Here is a 12,353-nt window from a genome sequence, read left to right on the forward strand (position 1 = left end):
GGGGCCCCCATCCATTCATCTTCCTTCAATCAACAAACATTTATCGAGCACCTACTATGTGCTTTTGTTGGAAAAATCAGCCAAACAGGCAGGGTCTGCGTGGTGGCAGGGAGCCTGCCCTTCGTCCGGCTGGGTCGCTGTGTGGTCGTTCCTGTGCTGTATTTATTGAGCCCTTGGGAGCTTATGGCCTTGTGGGTTAAAGATTCCCCTGCCAGACTAAGGATGGGAGAGATTGGTGGATTGAGGAATCAAAAAGGGGAGACAGAGCACTTCATCCCTCTTGAGGTCACAGAGGAGCAAAGACCCAAAGGGCCAATGCCTTACTGGGGTCACTTGCAGTGACCAGCAGTGGCGGGGCTGTATTTCGGGTCCTTGGGTTTGCCAGTCGGAAGACACTTGTCAGGGCTGCACAGCTGGTACAGACCAGAGCCAGGCTTCAACCCCACATGCCTGCTCCAGAGCCCAAGGCTTTCCCCATGTACCACATACCCATATGCCCCACGTTCAAATCAAGAAGAGGGTTTGTCAGGTCCCGCAGGGAGTCAAGATCAAGGACTTTGAGAATGAGGCAGAGAAGCCAGAACCCTGGGTGGATGGCATTAGCTGACCTTGGAGGCCCAGGGTTGAGTCGTGTGTCCAACCGACCCATAGTTATTGCTGCAGGAAAGCACGGTGGTTAAGAGCACAGACTCTGGAGCCAGACGGTCGAAGTTCTCATCCCAGCTCTGTCACCTTTTAGTTGTGTGACTGTGAGCAAATTATTTGAACTTCCCATGCCTCAGTTTCCTTATCTGGAAAATGGGGTAATAAGAGTAGCTGCCCCCTTGGGTTGTCATGAGGTACAACTGAGTTAAGAGCAGTGCTGGCCTGTGGTAAGTGGTCAGCTGTCAGCACGTTCAAGGTGCCCGGCCTACAATGGGGCACAGACAGGGACGGTCGCTGCCGTTGTGGAAATAAGCTGACCACTCCATGAAAAGGGCTCCACGTGAGAGGCACTGGGTGCTCAGAGACCCCACAGAATGGCGATTAACCTGGTCTGGGAGGTGAAGCCTGCCTTCCCAGAGGGTGGGAAGGTTGAACCAAGGTCTGAAGAGCAGCAGGCGACCAGGCCAAGGGGTGGGGGGAGGCTGGGGAGGGCAGCAGGCCTGGTGGGTGTGCTAAGACTTTTGGACTTTATCCAAAGAGCAGCAGGAAGGCATGAGGTTTTTAGCAGACGTGACACGATCAGATGGGGTTTGTGAAGGCCACTCAGGCAGCTTGAGAAGCTTGGTCGGTGGCCAGCAAGTTGAAGGGTGACCAATGGGGAGGCCTGGAGCTGCCCCGATGGTGATGCTGATGCTGAACCAGGTGAAGTCAAATGGGATGCAGGGCCCAGGTGGGGTAAGAAGCTCTGGACCAGAGGCGGGCAGGGCTCCAGCTGTGCCTGTGCTGGGCGACGAGGCACCTGGCCCCACTCCCTCTGGCAGCCGGCCTCCTCTTCCCTCCTCTGGCCTGCTCGGTTTGCAGTGAATTACCCAGGATTACTAGGGGCCCTTGGGCACCCGGGGAGAATAGGTGGGCAAGAGGGGCCATGCTCAGTAACCCAAGTGACTGTTAGCAGAGCTGCTAGAAGCTGAGGTGGAGCCAGCCCTTACAGGATTCTCGGGCCTCGGGCCCCAGCCTCCCTTTCCCCTTCCTCTGATGACTGAGGTAGGGCATACTCATTAAAGAAAATGTGGAAAAGTCTAGAAAGTATCAAGAGGGAAGCAGGCCTCTTGCAGTGGCCTTGCCCAGTGATAGGCGCTGACTGCATTTTGAACAGCCTGTGGGCCAGGGACTGGCCAACAGCTTTACCTGCTTTGCAGGGTGGATGTTATTACCCCCATTTTACAGATGAGAAAACTAAGGTCCAAAGTGGCTAAGTAACTAGCCTGTTTCTGATAAGTGTCAGAGACAAGATTTGAACCCTCTACTGTCTGACTCCAAAGTCCATAGTTTCAGCCACAAGTCTATTCGCTCCATAGCTCTTTAGCACTGTTGGTTAAGCAATATCTATCTATCTATATATATAGAGAGAGAGATATATCTGTATATTTATCTATATATCAGTATATATACACACACATATATACACGCATACATATATATATGAATAATTTGAAATATGCCTTGCCCGTAAGTGCTATATAGTGTTTAGCTGTAATTTTATTAACAATTGCCTTCTAGAAAGATTGAACCAATCCATGCCACCGCTAGCATTAGAGGAGGTTGTTTGAAAAAGATAATTCATTATTGTTTTCAATCCACTTCACTGCATTGATCATCTTTGAGAAGAATGTTTTTCTTACATTTGTTTTCCATTTGCATTTCACCATTTATGAATTTGTTTATTTTTGGGGTTGGGATGTTATCTTTTTCCTAAAGGTTAATTAATTAATTAAATTTATTTTTGGCCGTGTTGGGTCTTCGTTGCTGCCCGCGGACCTTCTCTAGTTGCAGCAAGTGGGGCCTACTCTTTGTTGCAGTGCGTGGGCTTCTCATTGCAGTGGTTTCTCTTGTTGCGGAGCACAGGCTCTAGGCACGCGGGCTCCAGTAGTTGTGGTACGCGGGCTCAGTAGTTGTGGCTCACGGGCTTAGTTGTTCGGTAGCATGTGGGATCTTCCCAGACCAGGGCTCGAACCCATGTCCTCTGCAGTGGCAGGCAGATTCTTAACCACTGCACCACCAGGGAAGTCCCAGGATGTTATCTTTTGTTATTGACTTGTAAAAATTATTTGTGTTTATATATGAAGGCTTATTAAGCCTTCATCTACCTTACAAGTATTTTCAAATTTATTGTTTGCCTGTTAAGACTATTCATGATGATTTTCACAAGTGAGAGTGTTACCTATTTTTTTTTTTTTGGACTAACAATAATAACTAACACTTATTAGGAACTTACAATATGTCAGGTAGTATGGAGAGAGCTGTACCATATGTAGAATGTATGGTTCTTTACTTTAATAGTTAGACATTTCTTTCCCATAGGAAGACCAGAGAGGTATTCACTTATATTCCTAGTCATTTTATAATATCATTTGTACTCTTAAAATTTTAAACCATGTGGAATTAATCTTCATGGGAGTGGGTATGAGGTATAACTTTATTTTTCCCCCAGTAGTTCATCATTTATTAAATAACTTATCCTGCACTAACTATTATATGATAGACCAGGGTCTCTTCCAGGCCACTCAAATATGTTTCATTACTGCGTTTGTATATTGCTAGTAAAATACTGTTTTATGACATTTATTAGCTTTATGCTGTGCGTCTCCCTCGTCCACTTTAAAAAAATTGTTCTGGCTATTTAATATGTCAGATAAAATTTATGCCCATCTTAATAATCTCCTTAAAAAACTCCCTTGGGGTTTTTCTTGGAATTGTATTAAATGCGTTTATTAATTTGTGAAGAATTATCATCTTTAAATTAGTAACTTTTCCTATCTAAAACCATGGCATATCTTCCCATTTGGCTGAGTTTTTAAAACATCTCATAATAAACTTCTATAGTTTTTATTGCATAAATCCTGCACCTTTCTGCCTAAGTTTGTTCTTAGAAATTTTATATTTTTCTTGCTGTTATGAATGGAATATTTCCCCCATTATATTTTCTAGCTGGCTCTCAGCTATTGAAAAGAACTATTGACTTTGTATATTTGGACTTTTGTGTTTATTTTATAACCATGCCCTTTACTGAATTATTTTATTAGTTCTAACAGTATTTCAGTTAGTTCTCCTGGGTTTTCTAGACAGGCACTCATATTACTTGCAAAAAAAGACATATTTTTGTCTCTTTTTCCTCAAATCTTAGTAATCTTATTTGTTTTTCTTGCCTTATTGCCATGGCCAGAACTTATAAACACATGAAATGGTAGTAGTGATGGTGAAAGAAAGACCTAGTGAATCTTCAGAGGACCTTCCAAGGCTGGGGACAGATCTGACCCAATCCCAGCCCTAGAGTTGTCTCTTGAGACTCCATTCATTCATTTTCTCACTTGAGAAATATTTTTATGATGCCTCCCCTGGGCTATGTACTTGGGATCTTGTGTCTTGCAAAAGATGACTTGCACAGAGGACTTCTGGCCCAGAATTTTCCAGTCCTTCATGATTTGTTCCTTCTTTGTCTCAGCCCCTCTCGAGGCCTCATCTACCCAAAGCCTTCTATTCTCTCCACCTTCCCAACCCTACCGGCAGGAAAGGAGCTCATAGTTTCTATCCCTGCTATATTTTGTAGCATTTACGGTTTAGGGTATACCTTCCCAACCATCTTCTAGTTCCTCAAGTCTCTGTTAACTACTCCAGGCAGAGTCTACTCTTCTGTACACAGAGAGGGAAAGGGGCTTGTCCAAGATCACACAGGCTCGTTGGCTGGAGAGCTGGGTCTGGCACCCAGGTTCTCATCCTCACCAATGTGTAAACAATTAATTAGACCTTATTATTCCTTATATCTCTTACTGGAGAATTTGCAGGAGTCTGGCTGGGAAGATGGATAGTCTTCTCCATCCCAGAAGTCACACCTTCACTTGACCAAGGGTGCCTTGAGCATTTCTGGAGCCCAGACTTCATCTGGCTCCCTCCTTGTCTTCCTCCAGCCTTAGCGTGGCTGCTTTACCCTCAGTCTGGGTCAGGTGCCCCCCTACTTCCTCCTGTACTCCACTTACCACTGGATCATAGTTGTTCATCTGCAGTGTATTGAAATGTAAAGCTCTTAGGCTCTGGAAGCTAAAGCTCTGAGTCTAAATCCCACTTACAAATTGTATGACCTTGGACAAATCACTTACCCTCTCTGTGCCTTAGTTTCCTCATCTGTGAAATGGGGAGAGTGATCATTGCTACCTCATAGATTTATGTGTTGAAGGCTTAGAAGAGCACTCAGGAAATGCTAGTGCAGATTATCATTACTGGTCTCTGGTTTGTCCCTTGATTGGTCCCCACAGGTATGAGCTGTGTCTTGATCCCCACCGTGGTATTCCTTGTGTGCACTGAAGATGTGACTCATCGTAGATGTTCAGTAAATACCTGTGTTTGTTGATGTTGTACTCGGGCAGGGATGACGTCCCAAGCACTGTGCTGGCTGCGAGAATGCAGAGAGCAGTGCATAGTAACTAAAATGCCTGGATACGGACTCTGGGCAAGGGAGCCACTCTGGCATCCCTTTGGGTCTCAGTTTCCCCTTTTGTAAAATGACAGAACAGGATGTAGACCGAGGTGGGCAAGGTCAGGGTGGGGAGAAGCTGCTGTCCTTTTTTAGCCATTGGAATCCTGGGTAGCCCTGGGCCTGACCTTGCACATGGACATAAAAGACATTGGAACTGGGTTTGTGAACAGCCGAGGGTGGGAGAGTGTCAGCAAGGGGCAGCTGTAGCATGAGGCAGTAGATCACAGAGGCGAGTCCTGCAGAAGTGACCTGGAGGGACCCAGGTGGACAGAGAGTTGGGGTCCTAGCAGGGAGGGGCTGGCCTGCAGCCTGGGGCAGTGGGAGAGCGTATGGGAGAAGTATCTAGGCTTCCCATTTGTAAACGAGGGCTCTGGAGTCAGATAGACCGGGAACCTAGTCAGACCTAGTGAGACCTTGCCTCTTATCTGCACGTCACCCCGGGCTTTGACTGAGCCTCCCTGAACCCCGGTCTTGGTCCTGCAGTTCAGTAAGTGGGTGTAAGACGACTGGTGAGGTGCTGCATTGAGTGGGCCTGGCACAGTGTTGGGTGCATGTTAGGTGAGCAGTGGAAGGCCGCCCTCCCTCTTTAAGGCTCTGTCCAGTTTGGAACGCAGTGATTTCTCATGGAGAGTGACTGACTCAGGATTTGGAAGGTGTGGGTCCTGACGCAGAAAAGAAACAAATGGGAACTAAACTTGGCCAAAACAGCCTGCCTGCGTGTCACGTCCACGATCCCACTGGCTCCTTGCCAAGGAACCTGGATGCCAGCGGGTATGTGTGCTCGTGCCTGTGTATGTGTGTGTGTGTGTGCGCGCGTGCGTGTGTGTGTGCTTGCGTGTGCATGTGTGCATGTATGAACATGCAGCCGTGTGCATGCCTGTGTGTGTGTGTGTATGAGCATGTACCCATGTGCATGTGTGTGTGCGTGTGTGCGTGCGTGCTGTGCAGCCCACATTTTAATGGTGAGGAAACAGAGGCTCAGAGAAGTGAAGTCACTTGCCTGAGGTCCTACTGTGAGTCCGTGGCTTCACCCCAGGACTTCTGACTCAGGACCCAGATTGGGGAGGGAGCTTGGGAGTGAGGGCGAGGGACAGGGATCAGGGGCTCGTGGAAGTTGACAGCAGGGGGACTGACTTTCCAAGGGGCTGTCTCCTGAGTAATTTAATCAGATTGGTTCAAACGAGTGGGCCCACAGCCAGGAACCCTCTTCAGCCCTGTATGAGATGTGGTTGTTGGGCCCTTTCCTGAGCACGTGCTCTTAGGAGCCAGGATCCTTGTGATGGGGACGCCTCCCATAGGCTTGGCACAAAGAATGCTTATCTCTGACTGGGGACACCCTGCTTGTCGGTGTCTTCCCTACTCACTGCCTATTCTAACTTGTCAGGTCCCGGGACGTCCTGGAACGCAGAGCTGGGAGTCACAAATTCAGGGTCTTAGCTCTCGTCTTAGCTCTGCCGGTGCCTCAGCTTGGGGCCCTGGGCAGTCCCTTTCCTTCTCCCGGCCTCAGTTTCCCCGAATGTGTTCATGGGATAATAACACTTCCGTTGCTCACTTCATCGGGCTCTTCTGGGAACCTGGTGAAGTGAGGGTTATTGCAAACTGTGAAGGCCTGTACACAGATTAAACGGCTGCTGATGCACTGGTCCTAGGTAATTAGAGATGGTGAGGTGAGCATCAGGGGACAGGAAAATCAGAAAGAATCAAGCTTGCCTCTGGGACACATCTCTCAGAAGGTCTCTGAGAGCCCCGGGGGAACACGTCACCTGTACGTTGGGCCCAGGGACCTACAGGTTGGTTGGGGGGGACGCAGTCAAGCTGTATCTTGAGAATGCTTATGGTTTGGCTAATGATGATTGAGAAGTGGTTTTCTAGTTGAGAGTGACTGCTTGAGCAAGGACCCGGCGGTAGGGATGTGCAAGGTCTGGCGAAGGAAGGACTGTGGTCTGGGGATGGGGCAGAGGGACCCCATCTGTGGGTTGGGCTGGTGGAAGGAGAGCAAAGTCTGGACAGGATGGCTGGGACCAGATGACGGAAGACTTGGGACACCCAAGGAGGAGTTTGGACTTTGTCAGTAGGCATGGTGGGGAGCTATGGGAGGTGCCGGAGCAGGGGGGGGGATGGGATTGGTTAGGACCCTGTGGAGGAATGTGAGTGGGGTAGGCGGGGAGGGCATTTAAGCAGGGGACAGGGAGTTGAGCAGAGTTGGTGGGGAGACACCTTCTTTAGACAACATGGCGGCCAAAGTAGAATTGTTTTTGTTTCAGGGACAGAAAGGGGACCCCGGGCTCTCACCAGGAAAGGCTCACGACGGGGCAAAGGTAGGTTTCCAGGGACCCCAGTGCTCAGGGAAGTGGGGGAGTGGACAGCAGGGAAATCACCGTGCTCTGGGGCGCACCCTCCCGACAGAGGTCACTGCGTGACAAACGCTGGAGGTGGGAAGTAGAAAAGGATGGGGTCTGTTTTTTCCTCAAAGCCCTTCAGCTCTCCCTACACCAAACCCAAAACCATTCCCTTCTGCCTTCTTCCAGTGTGCAACCAATAAAACTGACAAAAAATGTTGCCTGTGGACATACCTTTGGTGAATGTCCTTTTGCCTAACGCCCTGAGTGGGTTTTCTGTAGGGCCTGTTAGGTGACCCTCGACATCCAGAAGCTTCTTAGTAGCACATGCCCAGGAAGCTTCCAACAGACATTCGAAGGCCCCTCTGAGGTTGTTAGTATGAGCAGACAGGTTTGTGAACTCCCGGGACATGGGAAGGCAACGGGCTGGAGACTCAGGTCTCCCTAACTCTGAAGGGCTGAGACCAGAAGGATCTCCCATGGAAGAGAGAACGCTTAGGCCAAAGGACTTCATCCATCCCTGAAGCGTCCACCCTGTAAATGAAACAAGGGGCCTGGAGGGAGTGCAGGACCGGCCGGAGCAGGGGAACCCAAAACTCCAAGTAAGCTCATCCAATGTCCCGGACATCCATACGCTGGAAGGAATCCTCGAGTCTGTCTGGCTTCCTTCTGGACGCAATCCAAGAGCCCTCCTGACAGCAGAACACTGCTTCTCAGCCCAGCCTCCAGTGCGTGGGTCCTCAGAGGTGGCAGCTCCGGCTGATTCCTCTGAGGCACAGGTGGCTCATTCACGCACATCTTCATGGGAAGGTTTTTCACTCAGCAAAGTCTTACGGGGTGTAAACATCCACATGCACCCCCATCGGATCCTCACTGGAAGCTTCTAGGCCAGGCAGCTAGGCCTGGCTTGCCCAGGAGAAAGCAGAAGCTGCAGCTGTGGGCGGCTTGCTGGAGGCCACGCAGCTGATCCGATGCAGAGCAGGTTCTGCAGCCGGGCCTGACGACATGCAGGGCCCGGGCTTCTCTCTTCTCCTACGTTGTCTGCTTCTGGGTCTCATGGTGGTGGCAGAAATGCCCCCTACTGGGTAGCCGCCATGCCCAGCAAGGGTGGGAAGGAGGGTGTCAGGAATGCAGAGACGGATTCCTGATTGGAACGGGTTGCATGTCCTTCAGGGCTGCATGTCCTTCAGGGCGATGGTTTTCAAACATGGTTTTAACAGCGGAACCCATTCCCCAAATGGTACCTTTTGCCAAAGTCCAACATATAAAACAGATTAAATGGAGTGACTGAGTTAAGTGGGGAGGGGCTGGGTACCCTGCCCGCCCAGCTGCCCTCAGCCCGCTCAGAGGCCCTGAGTCTCCTCTGAGGCCCCTAAGCCTCCATGAATGCTGTTTGCAAACAAGTGGCCGTGGGAGGCCACACTTTCAATTTAATGAGTGTCCGCTCCCGTTCCCCCACCTCACCCCCTTGTCTGTGTTTTTCAGGGCGACGAGGGCTTGCCTGGGCTCTCTGGGAATCCAGGACCTCTTGGACGAAAGGTATACCTTGGTGTCGATGCTTTGCCTTGCCTGGTGGGCTTCCTAGCAAGCGGGGTCTTCATGCAGGAGTGCTGTGTGCCGCCCGCCTGCCCACCTGCCTCTCCCCAGCTCCCTCAGCAGGGGGCCGGTGGCCGGAGGGGAGAGAGGTTTCCGAGGGTCCGTGCTTGCCAGAGGGTGGGAAGCACCTTGGCCTGGAGGAGGTCCCGCCACCATGGTTAAGGAGGTGTGACAAGAAGTGACCCTTCCTCTCGGGGCCCAGCTGCTCCAGGGAGGCCATCCTAGGGGTGCTCGTGCTGGTGGAGGGAATATTGTCAGAGCCGGGAGCCCCCACTGGCCCAGCTCCTCCTCCCGTGGGCGGAATGGCGGGGGCCCGACGCATCCCCTCTCTGAACCTGAGCCTCCTCCCATCTGGAATGACCATGAGCCCCCTGGGGCTGTAAACCAGGAGCAAGGCCTGGAGCACGGACGTCAGAGAGTGGGCTCTGGGGTCGGTTGAATCTGGAGTCTACCCGTGGCTCCACCATTTCCTCGCTGTGTGACCTGGGGCAAGCCTGACCTCTCTGGGTCTAATATCATCCCTCTGATATACCGCAGGCCAGTGTTCTATAGAGGCAGTGAGTTCTCTGTACGTTCTGAGCTGTTGTCATCTGCCCCCACCCCATCACTGCTTCAGTCAGGCAGGGGGAGTTACCTCTAGTTGCCTTTGGGGGAAGGTCTGCCATTTTCCTAGGTGGTGGGTCTCTGGCTTGTAGTGCCCCTAGATTCCTCTCTGGCTTCCCAGCCAGGGTGTTCCATCCTTCAGACTCAACTCTAGTTGTGTCCAGGAAGCCCTCTTGGAACCCTGACCTTCGGTCTAGGAGACCCTACTCTGCTCAAGGACCCATAGGCTATCTTAGCTGAGTTATTTCAGCCCCAAGACCAGCTTCACCAACAAGGATGTGTGAATCTGGTTCATCGCTCTCCCTACAGAGCCTAGCACAGGGCTTGCGCATAGTAGGTGTTCAGGAAACGGGGGAGGACAGTGCAGGGCCAGGGTCAATTGCTTTTTGCAGGAAAATACCCCATTGCTGATGGGTTTTCCGTAGATACATTGGCCTAGGGCCACATCTTAAGCTTCTACCCTGACTCCCAGCTGTGGCCACAGCTGCCGTCTTTCTCGGCCATCTGGTCCTCATCGGGGCAGCTGTGGCTTCTCCTGGCTCCATCCTGCTTGTGCTCTGAGGGCCCCTGTGGCACAAGGGGACTTGGAGCATCACTCCCCCCTCCCCTTCCGCTTCTCCTCCACCCTCCGTGGCCAGAGCAGGCCACACTGCAGACCTGCAGAAGCGAGACCCAGACAGGAGCCCGTGGCTGTCTGAGCTGGGGAAATGTGGCTTCTTCTGCCTCAGAGAGCGCAGGGGGACTCCCTCTCCCCCTCACTTCCCCTCTGGGCTCCAGCACTTTCTGATGGATGAGGTGTGGAGGTGTGAGTGGAAAAGTCTCCTTCCAGTCATGGCTCATAAAGCAGCCAGTGGTGGTCTCCGTACCAGTGTACAGTGCTGGGCTGTGTACGGGGGTAGCAGTCCAGCAGAGGAGGCGGGAGAGGGAAAAACAGACTGGACCAGCTCCTGCCTGGGATTCCAGGCCTTCCTGCTCTCAGCAAATGTCCAGGGAGGCCGAGATCCCCCAACTCAGGGGAACCAGCTCACCTGAACAGGGAGAGACATCTTTTCTAAATTAAGGAAGAGCTTCCACGTGATAGGAAAGCTATCTGGCAAAGCCATTTCCACCAAGGCCCTCTGGCCCCGGCCTAGGCAAACATGGAGGAGTTTGGTGTGTGGCAGGCCAGTGTCACCTGCTCATAGAGGATGGTGGGCAGAGCATGGGGTGCTCAGGTCCTAAGGCAGGGACCCCTGACTAGTGGTGGGGATCAGGGAGGAGGACCAATGGGGCGGCAGCCGGGCCTGGAATTGTCACTGTTCGTCAGCAGTCTCTCCTCCCACAAGTGTCTTTGGTGACAACAGTAGCCACTTTGCCCTGATCCTGTTGGGTGGTTTTTCTGCCTCATCTCATGTGGGGGGGGCCTTGAGCGAGAAGGAACATTGGTGGGTGAGAGGCGAGGTCTGTGTCCCCTTTGCTCATCAGCACATTGAATTTTGGTGTCACCTCAGAGTGACCCCAGTAACCCTATTCATTCATTTATTCAACATAACGGATTGAATGACTATTGTGTGTCAGGCACTGTGCAGACCTCTGAGCTGACACATAGACGAAAATCCCTGTTTCCTCAGAGCTTGCAGTCTTGTGTGGGGAGACAGACAATAAAAACAGTAAAAGTACGAGGTGTGTTAGAAGATGAAAAGGGCCATGGAGAAAAGTAGGCAGAAGAAAGGGAGTTTGGGTTGGGAGTTTCCCATACTGACCAGCGTGATAGGAAGGTTTACTTGTCCCTCATCACATTGTTTCCTAACAGTAACCTCTGGGAGTTAGGCAGTATTATGCCCATCTTACAGCTGAGAAAACTGAGGCCCAAATAGGTCTCATTCATTCATTCACTCTTCCAGTCATTTCACAAAGATATACCAAGGTACCTGGCCGTGTGCTGACACTGGTGTCAAACGCCAGTGAGATCACTGGGGGCTCACGGAGAGTGAAGTCTACAGCCCCGGCTCACAGCCCCGCTGTGCGTGAGAATCAGCGGGGGAGCTTGCCCACCTCCCCACAGGGGTTCTGGTTCAGTTGGTCTGAGTGGGACCCAGGCAGTAGATTCTCACGTGCAGCCAAGGCTGAGAGCCACTGGATTAACAGAAATAGCTGCCAGGGTCACTAAATGGCAGAGCTGGGATTTGAACTCAGGTCTTCTGACCCTTAGTCCCTTTCCCTTTCCCCAACACGGATTGAAACAACTTCTTAAATAAAGTGGGCCCATCAAGTGGAAAAGAGCCTCCCCGCCTGAGAAGGCTTCTCTCTCTGCATCTGCCTGCGATGCTTGCTACGGGACTTTGCTGAGCTGATTCCAGATGGGGGAGCAGGTGCACAGACCAGGTCAGACACGCCTGGATGGAATCCCAGCTGTGTCCCTCTCCTGCTGTGTGAGCTTGGGCAAGTGGCCTCAGTTGCTTCATGCAGTGGTTGGGAGGGTTAAATAAGATGCTCTGTCCTCAGCACCCAGCACAGGGCTGGCACGGGGTAGATGCCGCGTACGTATTTGTTGAATGAATGAATGAATGTGTGATCACGATGAACATGAAGAAGCAGTGCTGCAGAAGGTCTTGCCCACCTGGTCCCATCACTCATCTTGCTTAGTTACCAGTTAACCA

The 12,353-nt window shown here is 51.3% G+C and overlaps 1 protein-coding gene across 2 annotated transcripts in view; it reads left to right on the top strand.

Moving 5' to 3' along the window:
* The window catches only part of COL27A1 (collagen type XXVII alpha 1 chain), a 143,830-nt gene that overhangs the window by 27,771 nt on the left and 103,706 nt on the right, over positions 1–12,353 (top strand). For both annotated transcript variants that reach the window (XR_007477910.1, XM_004269304.4), the window contains exons 6-7: positions 7,441–7,494; positions 9,001–9,054. Coding sequence is in view for 1 of the 2 variants with exons in the window: in XM_004269304.4 (XP_004269352.2) it covers positions 7,441–7,494; positions 9,001–9,054 (108 nt within the window). In the remaining variant the exon portion in view is untranslated. The remainder of the gene's footprint in view (positions 1–7,440; positions 7,495–9,000; positions 9,055–12,353) is intronic.

This window comes from Orcinus orca, chromosome 6 (genome assembly GCF_937001465.1).
Source record: "Orcinus orca chromosome 6, mOrcOrc1.1, whole genome shotgun sequence".
NCBI lineage: Eukaryota > Metazoa > Chordata > Mammalia > Artiodactyla > Delphinidae > Orcinus > Orcinus orca.